Here is a 16,906-nt window from a genome sequence, read left to right as displayed (position 1 = left end):
TGGGACCTACGGCTAGTCCTAGTTAGTAGTCTAGCAGCTGCGTTCTGAACCAACTGTAGATGATTGAAAGTAGCTTGGTTGAGGCCAGAGTAGAGGGAGTTACAGTAATCTACATGGGAGAAAATGAAAGTGTGAATTAATTTTTCGATATCCTTAAAAGACAAAATATTTATGATTTTTGGAATATTTCGTAGCTGAAGAAAACAGGATTGGACAAGCTTAGTAACAATGTGATCGAAAGACATATTCTGGTCAAAGATGATACAAAGATATTTAGCGGTAGATTTGATGTTTGAATGACGTGGACCAATAAGCTGATCAACTGCAGTGGCAAAGTCCTCAGGACCAATTAAGAGAACTTCCGTTTTGTTGGGGTTTAGATGGAGGAAATTAAGGGACATCCAGTCTTTTGTGGCAGCTAAGCAATCATGGAGGGAGACAGTTGATTCAGGTTATTGGGTTCGGCAGGGAAATAGATCTGAGTATCATCGGCATAACAGTGGTACGACATGTCTTGAAAGGGACTAAACAAATGAACCAGAGGAAGCACGTATAAAGAGAAGAGGACTGGCCCAAGGACAGACCCCTGAGGGACTCCACACAGTAGGGGAGCTGACGAGGATACAAGACTGTTGATACAAACATTAAAATATCTATTTGTCAGATAAGAGCAAAACCAATTTAATGCTATACCAGAAATGCAATCCTAGTTCTCCAACCTATCAAGTGAGATGGCATGATCGATGGTATCAAAGGCAGCGGATAAATCTAGAAGAATGAAAATAGATTATTCACCTTTATCAGCATGCATAAGAATGTCATTGGACACTCTTAGACATGCAGTCTCAGTAGAATGCTTGTGACGAAAGCCAGATTGAAATATATCAAAAATGTTATGATCATCAGTCAGCTGCAGGATTTGGTCTGCAAGAAATTTTTCAAGGATTCTGGATAAGAAAGAAAGTTTGGAAATTGGTCTATAATTCTCTACCCTTGCCGAATCAAGAGAGGGTTTTTTGAGGAGGGGCTGAACACAGGCAATTTTAAAGTAGTCACGTACAGACCTGGATGTTATTGAGCAGTTGATGATAGAGAGCAGGCTGGAACCTAAGCCAGGGAGGATGGATTTTAAAAATGTTGTTAGAACTATATCAAAGGGCCTGGAGGAGGGATGCATGAGGTCTACAATATTAACAAGGAACTGAAGAGATACAGGAGCAAATTCTGACATTAAAATCGGACGGCTGAAAGGGGCAGTGGTGGGGGACAACGGGGGTAAAATTGGACCTTAGGCCATCGATCTTGTCAACAAAGAAAGACAAGACAAGAAAGTTTCACAGCCATTAGCAGAACAGGCAGAAATGGGAGGAAGAGAGGGATTCACAAGCTGATAGTACTAAACAGAAACCCAGGGGTACGTTTATGACTCTCAGTCAAGTCAGAGAAGTAAGCAGCTCTCGAATCTTTAATAGCTTGATTCAATTTAGACAATAACTCCATGGTGAGTTGATGAACTTCAAGACCAGATTTTTTCCATCTGTGTTCGGTCTTCCTATATTCCCTTCTTTTTTGATGGATGTTTTCACTGATCCCAGGGGTTGTGTTAATAACTGGGACAGCCCTGGAAGTATTTGGAACTGAAAAATCAAGGGCAGATGTACACAAATCATTAATCCAACCAACTTGGTCATTAATGTTGGCGGAGAGTGGAAGGCAGCTGGCCAGACTGGAAAATAACTAGAAAACATGGCTGCTGACTGCTTATTAACGATGCGAGAGTTAATTATACATTTGTGGGGTAGTGTAGTAAGTGATAAAGAAGCATCAAATGTAATACAATTATGGTCAAGGACAAAATGTTCAGGGTGAAAACTAAATCAAGGGTGTGCCCACGGTTATGTGTGGGGCCAGTGACATGCTGCACAAGGATAAAAGATTTAGCATTTTAAAAAAAAATCCATGACAAATGAGTTGGAAGGATTATCCATATGGATGTTAAAATCACCAACTATAACGTCCCTATCAAATTAAAGAACAAGAGAGGACAATAGCTCAGAGAATTCATTGAGAAAACCTGTAGATGAATTGGGGGGGGGTCGATAAATAATTATACAGCAAATTGGGTTGTCACACAATTTTGAAAGTTAAGATTTCTAAACTATTAAAAGAACCAAACGTAAAAGGAATACAAGTGTAATGGTTCTTAAAAGCAGCTACTACACCCCCACCAGGACCTGTTAACCAGAGCAGAAGTTCGTTTTTTTTTTGGAGAGGGGTGAAATTCAAGTGCATTTCCAATAGAAATAGAATGCATCAATATATACGAATATAAATCAGGTCCAGTGCTGCTGGTGGGTAGACTGTCATTTAACAAAAAAGGCATTAAAAAAAAAAGACATGCATGTTAGGGTACATACTCCTTCCTGTCTGTGCCCTGACCAAGGCATGGCAAGAAGAACTGGAGTTGGTCTCCGGGCGCTGCACAGCGGCTGCCCACTGCTCCTGGCTACACAGCTAGGATGGGTTAATTGCAGAGAAGAATTTCCTCACGGGGATTAATAAAGTATATCAAAATTTGAAAAAAAAGTTGGCTTTTAGTAGGAGGAGAAGTTTTCTCCATCTCAGAGATTTGCAGAAGGCTGAAAACGGAGTTCATTTTTTACCTTGTACCTGACATTTTTAAACATTCTTAGTAAGTCCTTTGTTTTAATTTTCAGGCCTCGCCGAGCACATTTGAACTTCAGACCCCTGCTTTCTCCGCTTAATACCCGCCCAACCCAGAACTAAGTTTATTCTGTGTTGTCTACTGATTTTGTTCATGTTGTTTAACATGTTCCAGCGGCCAGACCACCTTTTATCTCAGTTCCACTGTGCTGATGAGGAGCGACTCAGGGCTGCCGGTGAACTGGAGATGCTGGGAGCCCAGATGGATGATGGACACTGCCATCAAATGATCCACCAGCTCCGCTCCTGCAAGGTAACGAATGCTGAAGAAACGTCACACCGTCTTAGGATAAGGGTGTAAGAAACACACTCGAGTATTGTGATACCATCTCTCACGATATTGTATTGACTCTGAAGATGGCACAGAGCTGTGGCCGCGGCTTTACTTCAGAGTGCAGTTCCATCTCTGACCACTAAGTGGCAGGTCAGTGTTGTGACCGGGCTGAACCGCAACAGTTGTTACAGCGTCACACCAGCTGATCCGAGTTGATGCACGCTGGGCTGCTTTTTTATGAGATTTCTCTCGAACTCGGGGAGATTTTGTAACATGTCGCAATGTCTGAAATATATTTCACAATACGTTTAAACGTGGCACTCCCTCTTATAAACACTGCTTAACCACGCCTCCGATCATTTCTTTTTTTTTAATATAGATTTATTTCAGATTTTTCCCTTTTTCTCCCAGTTCTGACTAGTTCCTTGCTTGTGTTGTATCAACTCTCAGATGTACGTTGCTTTGGATAAAAGCGTCTGATAAAGGAAATGGTAACATTGTGGAAAGCCATTGGGATCTCAGATCATGCCCCTCCCATACTTGAATTGTCCTTCCTATCTGCTGCCACCCAACGCCCTCTACGGAGGCTAAATTCCTCTCTACTATTAGACAAGCATTTTGTGATGATATATCCTCGTCCACCGATCACTTCTTAGAAACTAACAAAGCTGATGCTGCTTCTCCTTCATTGCTTTGGGAAACACTGAAAGCTGTTCTCAGGGGCCCAATTCTGCTCATGCTTAGCAAACTATGGAGAGACAATCGTTTCCATTTCCACTGTATTTGTATGTTGTAGACATACATGTTGTAGACATCTTTGGCCATTCTAGAGAAGACCCGCTTGTCTTGCACGTTGCATCCCCTGGTCGTAGTAAACAGTAATGCACTAAAATTCGTATGTAACCACATATGTAATCCTAAACCTAACCCCGGGGGGGCAGCCCCCCCCCAGGGTTAGGGTTACATACGTGTTTACCTACGAATTTGTGTGCATAACGTACTGTAGCGAATTCGGGGGACAACGTAACCACAGGAACTGCCGCGGCCGGGAAGCGAACCCGTATCGCCCGCACCGCAGGAGGCCTCGCTAACCGCTCGACTAAAGGGTCAGACCCGCCAGCCAGCGGCCAGCGTGTCTTCTTATCCATGCACTTTACAGTACGATATCACACGAACCGTTTCGTGAGAATACGTTGCCCCTTGACAATTAGATAGCGTATACAAACAAGGAAGGGACGTGGCCTCTCTCCAGATTGGGGACGCGGCAGCAGGAGGGCTCTGTCAGGCAGCAGTCTTTATTCTAGTTGCAAAATATTTTTGAGCAGGCCAGCAATGAAGTCACATAGTGCCTTCACGTAGACAAATAATTCTCTCAAACTGTCCCCGTGTGATCTCCCTTCTAAATCCTCACACTTATCTGATAGCAAAACCACCTGCGAGGGCGTCCAGGTAGCGTAGCGGTCTATTCCGTTGCCTACCCACACGGGGATCTCCGGTTCACACGGGGACCTCCGGTTCGACTCCCCCTGTTACCTCCGGCTTGGTCGGGCGTTCCTACAGACACAATTGTCCGTGTCTGCGGGTGGGAAGCCGGATGTGCAGTGGCGCCCCCAAGGGGTGGCCAGGGGTGGCCACGGCCACCCTGATACTATCCCTGCCCCCCCGGCGATATTATGAACCCTACATAGCCCTCGCCAAAATCCCGTACCCTGTCCCAAATCTCGCGAACGGACGCCGGATTTCCGCTGCGTTGCTAAGGAAACAATCAACTATCAACTCGGTGCGAAGCAAAGCTAACGTTAGCTGTGCTCTCCTCTGTTCATGATCCTCATTGCTCATTGAAACTTGAGTAGTTTCGATGTCTGATACTTCATTACTTTTACCCAAGTAGCCTATAGCTTTTCAGCAGGCCTTCTTTATACAACACTGTGCACTATACACTATAGGCCTAGGCTAATAGTAGAAAATGTAAACTTTCTGGTAAATGAAGTGAAAGACATGACTAGGATGTTTGTCTTATGATTTAAGTGTTTGCCCTGAAAACGAAATTAAGCAGGAAGTCTAGATTATTTTTGGTTTTGATTAAAAATAATCAAAATATTAAGTTACATAACTTATGAATCGTCTAAAAAGTGAACCATGGGGTTGAAATTATGATTGTGAGGGAAAGAATAGCCTTAAGTTGACTAACCTAACAATTTTAGGTTACAAGGTCTGCCTCTGCTCCTTGGATACGTTATTGGTATTATATTAATGTTGATTGTGGATAACTTAGACAGGTTAAATTGTGGGTGTACAGCGTTTCCTTGATGAGCGCTAACCCCATAACAACATATTTTCGCGTTGCTACGGTGGCGCACACGTGACAAAGCCAGAAACGGGATTTTGGCGAGGCCTATGTAGGGTTCATAATATCGCGCCCCCCCGCTGGCCCCCCCAGCCACGAGTCGCATATGCAGAATATGCTTATGATTATGCATAATATGCTTCTATCTGATATTTTACATTAGGTGCTGTTCATTTAAATATTTTTCTTAACTCTCATATTGACAGTTTTCCACTAGGCTATACAGTACACTACAACAGCATCACAGAATTCCCGAAATTCAGTCATGGCTTTTGGTTTTGGTGTGCCACCCCAAGATTTTCAGTGGCCCCATTTGGCCACCCCTATGAAACATTTCTGGGGGCGCCACTGCGGATGTGGGTATGTGTCGCTGCACTAGCGCTTCCTCTGGTTGGTCAGGGCGGCTGTTTGAGGTGGAGGGGGAACTGGGGGGAATAGCGTGACCCTCCCACGCGCTATGTCCCCCTGGCGAAACTCCTCATTGTCAGGTAAAAAGAAGCGCCTGGCGACTCCACATGTATCAGAGGAGACGTGCTAGTCTGCAGCCCTCCCTGGATCGCCAGAGGGGGTGGAGCAATGACCGGGACAGCTCGGAAGAGTGGAGTAATTGGCCGGGTACAACAGGGGGGGGGGACGAGGGGGGGGGGCAAAAATAAAAAAGCTACCTGTTTAATGAGACATTTTAGCTTACACTCCAGGGATATAGTCTCATCGGGCCAGTTTGCCCCCTTTTCCAATTCTGTCACACAGCTAGACAGAGCCCCAGCATCGGATCTGACTGACGCTAAGTCGCCATGCAGTTCAGTCCGTGTCGATGCAATTTTGGACCTCAGACACGGTGCAAAAATGTCTATTTTAGTGTCCACAGAAGCACAAATGTCCTCTTTCAGTGATGTCAGCTCAGATGTTATATCAGCTTGAAGTGATTCAATAGAACTGAGAACAGCATTGTCCGAGGCGGTGGAGTTAACTCGCTCAGTGTTAGCCATTGTATCAGCACCCTTAACATGTCTAGTAGGCATAGTGAGTAGTTATAATGTAGCACTCAAAAAGACGTAGTAGTAAAAAAAAATATACTGCCAGAAAGATTATTTTTCCCAACTGAACCAAATGAGCGCTGTAGATACAAAAGCACTGCTGTTTTAACAAATTATTGAACAATTGACAGGGAGCTCTAAAATTTTCCTCATACCCACTCATCACACCACTGGAAATCACCAACAATATAAACCAACAATATATAACTTTTAATCAACTTTCTACCTTTCAATCATTTCATTTCAGCTTCTGCATCATAACAGAATTGATCTGAAAGCCAATCCAGCCCTTGATTAACACTGTGTACTGACTGACCCAAACCAACTAATGTGGCTCTTCTGAAAACCTTGGTTCAACAGGTCAGAGTCCTGGACATCCTCAACCAGATGATGGATGTCTGCATCCCTGGGGAAAGGGCCTGCAGGGACTTCTGGATAAAGTTCCCCGAAGAAGGCAGACATGTCAGCCTGGGAGGATCGCTGTGGTTCAGAGCAGAGGTTTGGCTCAGTGCAGTAATATGCACATACATGCATGAACTGAGCCCTTACCCTATTACTTCCATGCCAAGTTAACGAACATTTTCTCATTTAGCGGATGCTTTCATACAAAGGGACTTATAAGAAGGTCAAAAATTAGCAGATGCATTCAGGTGTTACCAACTGGCATTCCAGAGCACCACATAGTAATCATATCATAGTAGTACTATATGAAGTCGTTAGTGAGGGCTAGAACAAAGGACTGTATCAGACTTATTCTGTCTGGCTGGTTCTGATCAAACTTCACTCCAGGTGTGTCTGTTAAAACATGGATGCAGACGACTTCTCTCCTTTCAAGAATTTAATGAGCTTGAGCAACAGTACAAATCATGAGCGTGTTTGTGTGTGTATGTAGTTCTGCAAAGAGAAATTAATAACATTTCTCAAGTTATCGTACATAATGCATAAATTATCATGTCACCAAATCGATCGTAAACCACTATTAATTGCATCATTTTCAAGTCAAGTCAAATTTATTTATAAAACACATTTAAAAACAAACCACGTTGACCAAAGTACTGTATAGACCAGAGCAGGTAGCTAAAACACAAATACAAGAAACACGGACCTAAACAACAAGGCACATAGCTCATAGGCATGAATAAACAACACATGGGCATAGGCACAAGCCAGAAATCAGCCACATCAGGAGGATTCAAACGCTAGTGAATAAAAGTAAGTTTTGAGCTGGGACTTGAGAGTTGATGGAGGAGGCAGATCTGATGGGGAGGGGAATGCTGATCCACAGTCTAGCACTATATGAAGTACGACATTTGCAGTTGCATATGGTAGAGCTGCAACTACAAATGTATTTTTTTGAATGATTTGACTGAGGCGAAGCATGTATATAGAGACAATTATGGGATCTAGGATAGAACCTTGTGGGACCTCACAGGAGAGGCTAGCTGTGTGAGAGGAAAACTGCCTATGTTAATGGAGAAGCTTCTATTTTTGAAGTAGGATAAGGTGGAACTGGAGTGCGGCTCACAGGTTTCTAGGCTGCTAGGGAAACTCCTACATGATTTGAGATCCAGTTTCTGCCAGTACATCCACCCACACCGGACTTCCATTCTCACTCTGCTTGATCTGGTAGACTGGCTGGGATATCAGATCCAGGTACAAGAGGATAACACAAGATTCACTAACAACTCATGAAGAGATCCCCCAGTGAAGGGCCGGGACCATAGGGGAGAGCCTAAGCCTGCTGTCCGGATGACCACCATCCTCCTCGGTGCAGAGACAACGCCCCCAGGTGCACAGTCAAAGGCTCCCACCACTAGGGAGAAAGTGAAGCTGTACTGCTCCTACTGCAATAACAGGACTCACTCACTCAATAATTGCACCAACTTTAAGCAGCTAACCAGAGAGCAGAAGAAAAGTTGGGTGAAGGAGAAGAATTGATGCTGGCGCTGCAATCAAGACCATCATGCATGGGAATGCAACCTTAAAATGTGCTGCAAGAAAAGCAATTGTTGATACTTAATGGTGCTTCATGAGGCCTGAGAGGTTTCCTGAAAGACCAGAGAAAGCCTAGGATCAGACTGAAGCTGAAAATTCTGTCCTGCTCAAAGCCACCAATGAGGTACTATACACCAACAAGCCTCCAGCAAGTCATAAAGTCCACTTAAAGCACAGTAAAGTCCTGCTGAGGAATGGAGACAGAACTATGGAGACCTTCGCGATCCTAGACAATGGGTCAGAATGCATGATCCTCCTCCATACAGCTGCACAGCAACTTCAGCTCAAGGGACAACCAGAGGATATAACCCTCCACACTGTGAGACAGGAATTAGAAGTTCTTTTTGGGGCGGCAGTCTCCTTCACCCTCTCTTTTGCTGCACAGCCCAGAAAACTGTACCACATCCAGGGTGCATTTACTGCGAAACAATTGGGCCTGGCCAAGCAAACCCACCCTGTCAGTGCCATGCAACACAGGTTTCGCCACCTCCAGGGATTGCCACTGCAGCACATTGTCGAAGTTCAGCCAGTGTTACTCATTGGATCGGACTACCCCCACCTGATTATTACTAGTGGAACAGGTGGCTTCTGTTGTTGGGGTTCCAAATACATCTTCTGTAGGAAATAGGGCACTGATGTTGCTGGGAAACCACGGCTGCCGACTTCGATGGGAAATAAGGTTGAATACCATCCTTTGACAAGAGCCTCATTGATCAAATCCTGGTACTTGGCTTTCTTCTGTTGGTGAGAGATGGCTAGCCTGTCCTCCCAGGGCACTGTGAGTTCGGCTACTAAGACAGTGTTTGTGCTCCTGGATACAAAAACTATGTTTGGTCCGAGTGAGGTTACTACCACCTCTTCCAGAAAGACAAGACTCTTCTTCAGGTCCACTTGCATCTCCAAGTTGGAAACTTGATGCAAAAAGGAGCATGGGTTCTTGGCAGTTGTTCTCGCCCAACAAGCCTTATCTCCCTCCCTTTGGAAATTGACCACTTCGTGTGGTAATGCCTGGTGTTAATTGGCTTTGACCCTCTGAAGGTCCGTCCATTTGACAATTTCTGTAAGGACCTTGTCGTGTTCCTTCTGCTTGTCTTCTCCCAGTGCTTTTGGACATCCATGATTCACGGTGCAAAGGGTTGCTCCACACTTCTTGCAGGTTGGGTCCTCTTCTTGGCCCCGTATCTATAAATTATTTGGAGTTAGCAGGAGGTCATCCACAGCACGCAGGAGGAAGGTCAACTTGCCCTGGTCGGTAACCCAGAGTTCCTTCCAGGACAACGATCATTCGAGTGCCTGGTCCCACTGTAACCACTGTCCCTGGCAGGCGGGCCCTATTGCTTTTATGCTTTTACATCAAAGACATTTTATCTATAAATCTATTTTGTGAAAAATTTTAGGATGCAAACCATTAATTGCAGTCTCTGCCCTCCAGTCTCTTGCAGCCTGCTCTGACCAGGAAGCAGAAAGAGAGGTGATGCGGCACCTGGCTCAGGATCTGGTGTCCTGTCTGGATGAGGTTTGTCAGCTGGCACATGAGCAGGCCCTGCGAGATGCCACCGTCTACCCAGAGATTCTCCGCAACGGCCTCCGCAGGCTCGACAGGCTAATGGCCAAGTTTGAGTTCAGGTTTGGACTGAATATCACCTAAGAGAATATAAAATGTCTGATACGTGATCCATCATACAATAACAATAACTATTCGTTTAGTGGATAGCATATTGTTCTTATACAATTCAGACTATCGGCAAACCATACAGTACATTTTCATATTCACAGATTGTCTGCCAGTGATGTCACCAGAGGACACAATTTTGGTAGCATTTCCCTACAACATAGATATGTATATATAGAGATAATGTTGAAAATTGTGATTGTTTCTTTTTAACCTACATTTAACGAGGTTTAATGTTAGCTAAACCTTGTCATGCTAGCTAACATTAACCTAGAGTAAAAACTTAATGTCAAAATGTCATCCTTTCAATTGAGTTTTAAGTTTTTGCTCACATGCCAACTTTAAAAGTACTCAGAATGTCGGATAAAATTTTACTTTTTACCTTTCTTTTGACAAACTCATCAATTGGTTTGATGAAAAACTGGGGGTACGTTGAATCTGAAAACGGTGTGCGCTGTTTTGCTGTGGTTTCCAGGTTGAATGATGTTTCCTCAAAACGGTGTAAACCGGTGTGCAGTGAGGTTTTCTCTCATATGGTGGGTGTCAGAGGTGTTACCCAAACCCTGCCTATTAAATAGGCAGTGCGCACAATGGATCCAACTTAATGTAACCGGTAGTGTCTCGCCTGCATTGTGCTTGATGAATTGGCCCAGACCGGGATATCTTTGGAGGCAATCTCCATTTACTCTCTAACAAAGTAAAAAAAAAAAGAACCAAAATCTTCCGGTCAATAGCGACATATACTCCTCAGCCCCTCTCTCATGTACAACACAAAAGGCCGATAATGTTGCAGTCAATACATTCTACTACTACTTTTGGCTGCTTCCGTTAGGGGTCGCCACAGTGGATCATCCGTTTCCATCTCTTCCTGTCCTCTGCATCTTCCTCCGTCACACCAGCCACCTGCATGTCTTCCCTCACCACATCTATAAACCTCCTCTTTGGTCTTCCTCTTTTCATCTTCCCTGGCAGCTCCATATTCAGCATCCTTCTCCCAATATACCCAGCATCTCTCCTGCACACATGTCCAAACCATCTCAATCTCGTCTCTCTTGCTTTGTCTCCAAATCATCCAACCTGAGCGGTCTCTCTAATATACTCGTTCCTAATCCTGTCCTTCTTCGTCACTCCCAATAAAACTCTTAGCATTTCAACTCTGCCAACATACCTGACAACATAAAAAAACAAGAACCAAATGACACAGGAATATGCTAGCATGCTACACGGTAAATTTAAGCTAGCAAGTAACTTACAGAAAAAACTGTTGCTGAACTCTCTCATGTACAATACAAAAGGCGCGAGGTCTCCTTCTCCTCCCCCTTCTTTTCCTTCTTCTTCTCCTTCTGCTTCTTCTTCTTCTCCTTCTTCTACCATCCATCCATTATCCAAGCCGCGGGATGCTGGAGCCTATCCCAGCAGTCATTGGGCGGCAGGCGGGGAGACACCCTGGACAGGCCGCCAGGCCATCACAGGGCTGCTGCTTCTTCTTCTTCTCTCGGTTTACTGGCGGATCGCAAACAACTTTAAGTTGCATACCGCCACCTACTGTACAAGAGTGTGTAAGATCATGTAATTTTACCCTATTTCTTAAATTATACCCATCAACCTTGTGTCACTTTAGAAAGTAAAGAGTGCCTTCCTGGTGAAAGGTGCAAGATGAAGGTGGGAGGCATAATTTACAGAGGGGGACCCACGGAAGTGACCATGGGGGAAAAGGAGTTGAATAAACGTTCCTCATATTGACTCTGGAGGCATAGCATGTCAGGTTAACAACAGATTAGTAACTATACATAGATTTTGTGTAATTATAATACCACATATTAAGACGGTATAAAGGACTCTGTTACACTAAGGCCTTTACAAATGCGTCCCCTGCAGCTTGTTGTATGCAACAACTGAAGACATTAGAAGACATGTTTGTCGGAAGTATTTTACAGTATGAAACACGTATTTAAACCTATATCATCAGGCTCCAAAAATTCTTTGAAAAGAATGCAAAGAATGGCCTTCTCAGCTGTCATAGTTGTAACACATGCGTAACACAACTGGGTGTACAATGCACCACCATTTCCATTAAAATGTTTTGCTACATATTGTCGGGGCTGAACACGCGCCACAGCTTTTCCCCTTCTTTTTGGCTGCTGGTAGAAAGCAATTATGTCACTCACGACTCCATAGAAGAAAACCTCTGGTCACCAGGTATGACCAGCCGCAGTGTCCCAATACTACATGACACACCGGGCTGGCCCCCCGAATTCGCTACATTGGTGAGACCGTGAGGCCATCGGAAGTGTGTGCGCCCAAAGGAGTAAGACAGTTGATATGCTGAAGCGCGGGGACGCGCTTCCCAAAGGAGGGGGATAGTATAACAACCACGGATAACTAGACTCGCTAGCCCTTAGCTAACAGGTCGGACACTTTAATCGACTGGTTAATGTTGTCGCCCTTGGTGTGGGAGATCCGGGTTCACCTCCTGGCTGCAGCGATTCCCAGCTGGCCCCCCGAATTCACTACATTGGGCCAAGGACTTTTGATAGGCCTCAAGGACTTTGGGTAGTGACCGAAAGGGTGAGATCACGTACACAAGTGGCTGAAATGAGTTTCCTCTGTAGGGTGTCTGGGCTCAGCCTTAGAGATAGGGTGAGGAGCTCAGACATCCGGAGGGAGCTCAGAGTAGAGCCGCTGCTCCTTCGCATCGAAAGGAGCCAGCTGAGGTGGTTCGGGCATCTGATTAGGATGCCTCCTGGGCGCCTTCCTTTGGTGTTTTACTGGGCATGGCCAACTGGGAGGAGACCCCGGGGTAGACCCAGAACCCGCTGGAGGGACTAAATGTCCAATCTGGCCTGGGAACGCCTTGGGATCCCCCAGGAGGAGCTGCAGGGCGTTGCTGGGGAGAAGGACGTCTGGAGTGCCCTACTTAGCTTGCTGCCACCGCAACCCGACCCCGGAGAAGCGGCTGAAAATGAATGAATGAATTAACACCCACTTCACTACACAACCCCCCCCCCATGTTGTCATCCCCCAACCCCAAACCCTTACCCTAACTATCTCACTCCGTATGCCTAAACCTAACGAAGTGAGTGTCATGTAGTAAAGTGGGTGTGTCATGTAGATCATGCTGTGGCTGCAGCTGGGTATACTTGAGTTATGAGGTCTCCACAGCTGATGTGTCATGGTGCCTCGCATGGTCCACCATACTGACTGCACCCACCTGCCATTGTGCTTATTTAGTAGATCAACACAAAAAACATTGCAATAAACTGAAATTCATATCTGAGTGTATGTATGTGTGGGGCCGTTCGCCTGATTAGTGACGGTGTGTGTGTGTGTGGGGTGATGTTTGGGGGTTGTTACTCAATGTCGCATAACACTTAAATAATCTTAATGAGCCTGTCTTTTGTGCTCTTAGCTATGTGTTGGCCATGTTGCCTGAGAGGTGTTCCAGATATCGGGATATACACCAGGACTTGGTTCTACTGTTCAGTCAGACAGCCAGCAGGTGAGAGCCAGTTGCTTAGGTCTCCTTTAAATGAAAGGCCATGCAGTAATGTCAAATTGGTATAAATATTCTACTACTACTACTACCACTACAACTTTTGGCTGCTTCTGTTAGGGGTCGCCAAAGCAAATCATCCGTTTCCATCTCTTCCTGTCCTCTGCATCTTCTTCTGTCACACCAGCCACCTGCATGACCTCTCTCACCACAGCCATACACCACCTCTTTGGCCTTCCTCTTCTCCTCTTCCCTGGCAGCTCCATATTCAGCATCCTTCTCCCAATATACCCAGCATCTCTCCTCCACACATGTCCAAACCATCTCAATCTTGTCTCTCTTGCTTTGTCTCCATCCGTCCAACCTGAGCGGTCCCTCTAATATACTCGTTCCTAATCCTGTCCTTCATCACTCCCAATGAAAATCTTAGTATCTTCAACTCTGCCACCTCCAGCTCCACCTCCTGTCTTTTCATCAGTGCCAGTCTCCAAACCATACAACATAGCTGGTCTCACCACCATCTTGTAAACCTTCCCTTTAACTCTTGCTGGTACTTAAACTCATATGCCTTCGTCACCCCTACTCCTTGCATCCTCACCATTCCACTATCCTCCCTCTCATTCACGCATATATATTCCGTCTTGCTTCTACTGACTTTCATTCCTCTTCTCTCCAGTGCATACCTCCACCTCTCCAGTCTCTCCTCAACCTACACCCTACTCTCGCTAAAGATCACAAATCTGTAAACATCATAGTCCAGGGTGGGCGATCTTATCCAGAAGGGGCCAGTGTGGGTGAAGGTTTTTGTTCCAACCAAGCAGTTACACACCTGATCCCACTAATCAACCAGTAGGGTCTTTGCTGAGGAACTTGATTAGGTGACACAGGTGTGTAACTGCTTGGTTGGAACAAAAACCTTCAGCCACATTGGCCCTTTTGGGATAGGTTTGCCCACCCCTGGCATAGTCCACGGAGACTCCTGCCTGATCTTGTCCATCAACCTAGCTTCTATTACTCTTTCCCATATCTTCATGCTGTGGCTGATCAACTTTATGCCTCTGTAGTTGCTACAGTTCTGCACATCACCCTTGTTCTTGAAAATCAGTACCAGTATGCTTCTTCTCCACTCCTCAGGCATCCTCTCACTTTCCAAGATTGTGTTAAACAATCTAGTTAAAAACTCCACTGCCATCTCTCCTAAACACCTCCATGCCTCCACAGGTATGTCATCTGGACCAACCGCCTTTCCACTCTTCATCCTCTTCATAGCTGCCCTCACTTCCTCCTTGCTAATCCACTGCACTTCCTTATTCACTATCCCTACATCATCCAACCGTCTTTCTCTCATTTTCTTCATTCATCAGCCTCTCAAAGTACTCCTTCCACCTTCTCAGCACACTCTCCTCGCTTGTTAGCACATTTCCATCTCTATCCTTGATCACCCTAACTTGCTGCACATCCTTCCCACCTCGGCCCCTTTGTCTAGCCAAGCGGTACAAGTCCTTTTCTCCTTCCTTAGTGTCTAACCTCTCATACAACTCACCATGAACCTTCTCCTTTGCCACCTCTCTCTTCACTTTATGCTGCATCTCCTTGTACTCCTGTTTACTTTCTTCATCTCTCTGACTATCCCACTTCTTCTTTGCCAACCTCTAATTACCAATTACCCCACTCTTCCGAGCTGTCCCGGTTGCTGCTCCACCCCGTCTGCTGATCTGGGGAGGGCTGCAGACTACCACGTCTCCTCCGATACATGTGGAGTCACCAGCCGCTTTTTACCTGACAGTGAGGAGATTCACCTGGGGGACGTAGCGCATGGGAGGATCACACTATTCCCCCCCAGTTCCCCCTCCCTCCCGAACAGGCGCCCTGACCGACCAGAGGATGCACTAGTGCAGCGACCAGGACACAGCCACATCCGGCTTCCCACCCCATATCTGGCTTACCACTCTGAAGATTTTCTTGAGGCAATACCAAACCACGTGTCCATTTTCATTTTTGTCATTATTCACACTGCTAAATGACAGAGGACAGCATTCAGGAAGACATGCCACACTGCACACTGCTGGAAGAAAAAGGGGAAAAGCTAAGGATTATTTCCCCCACTGAAGACTTTCAAACTAAGCCAGTGTCACTGAAAACAGTGAGGACAACAGAAGAGGCCAAAGGTTGGCTAGCGGTTCCCATGTGGGAACGTGTACAGCACTGCTGGAAAAGAGTTCGGCGCAAAGGAAACCTTCTGTGGATGATTACAGACAGAAGAAAAATCCTCCTCCTTGTTGACGGTGTGTTTTTTCTTTTTGCTGTGTACACACAGGGCTCTAGACCAGGGCTACATCAACCAGGCCATGATAAAGGATTGTGATCCTGCACTGATGGTAACAGTCCCGAGACTGGCCATAGTATGGTGAGTAATACACTGTAGTACTATGAACCTAATAATGAAAAATACTGCACAAATACAATAACGACAGACAGACAAACAGATAGATAGATAGATAGATAGATAGATAGATAGATAGATAGATAGATAGATAGATAGATAGATAGATAGATAGATAGATAGATAGATAGATAGATAGATAGATAGATAGAATGGGACAGAGGGACAGAATGGAAAAAAAGAAAGAAAGCAACATGAGGGAGAGAATAAGAGGCACATGTATAAATGGAGAGAAAAAGATGAACTAGTTTTTACTCTTTCTTCCAGTGGTCTGCTGCTTCTTCCAGATGGAGCGCTGCAGCTTGACGGAGCAGCAGAAGACGTCTATGAGCTCTTCAAACCTTTCCATTCCCTGCTGAAGACCATCAGGTGTTAATAATGCAGGGTATTAAACCGGTGGATTTACAGGGTGTCTGGCTTTTTCTGGACATAAAACACATTCTTTCAAAAATAATCCATTTTCACATAATGCAACGTGCATTAAAAGTCTAGGCATGCTCTTTACTAAACTAAGGAGATGAGATGCGGTGACCCTGTGGGAAAATTGACTCATCCTTATTCCTCGTCTGTTTCCATCTTTTCGTCACTATCTAGTTTTAAACTCCCAACTGCTGCTGAAATAGCTGGTCTCATTTGTAAGTCCAAATCATCTACCTGCCAGCTAGAGCCTATTCCTACTCATGTAGTAAAAGTCTGTCTACCTTCTCTGTCCTCTGTAATAACTGATATCATACATTCCTCCTTTGCTTCTGGTCTTGTTCGCTCATCTCTCAAAAAGGCTGCAATAACTCCAATACTCAAGAAACCTGGTGTAGACCCCAACAATTTGAACCATTTTGCCCAATTTCAAACTTATCATTTCTCTCTAAAATACCTGAAAGAACAGTTGCCACTCAGGTACACGCTCACTTGACTGACAAC

The 16,906-nt window shown here is 45.1% G+C and overlaps 1 protein-coding gene across 1 annotated transcript; it reads left to right on the top strand.

The window, feature by feature from the left end:
* The first annotated feature begins 2,830 nt into the window (after positions 1-2,830).
* LOC130109610 (lateral signaling target protein 2 homolog) lies at positions 2,831-16,361 on the top strand. The gene is made up of 6 exons (XM_056276623.1): positions 2,831-2,977; positions 6,743-6,880; positions 9,810-10,003; positions 13,459-13,548; positions 15,860-15,949; positions 16,253-16,361. Exons 1-6 carry the CDS (start codon positions 2,831-2,833, stop codon positions 16,359-16,361), a joined length of 768 nt encoding a protein of 255 aa, XP_056132598.1.
* The last annotated feature ends 545 nt before the right edge of the window (positions 16,362-16,906 follow it).

The sequence above is a fragment of the Lampris incognitus genome, chromosome 1 (genome assembly GCF_029633865.1).
Source record: "Lampris incognitus isolate fLamInc1 chromosome 1, fLamInc1.hap2, whole genome shotgun sequence".
NCBI classification, from domain to species: Eukaryota; Metazoa; Chordata; class Actinopteri; order Lampriformes; family Lampridae; genus Lampris; species Lampris incognitus.
This window is presented reverse-complemented; position numbering and strand designations above follow the sequence as displayed.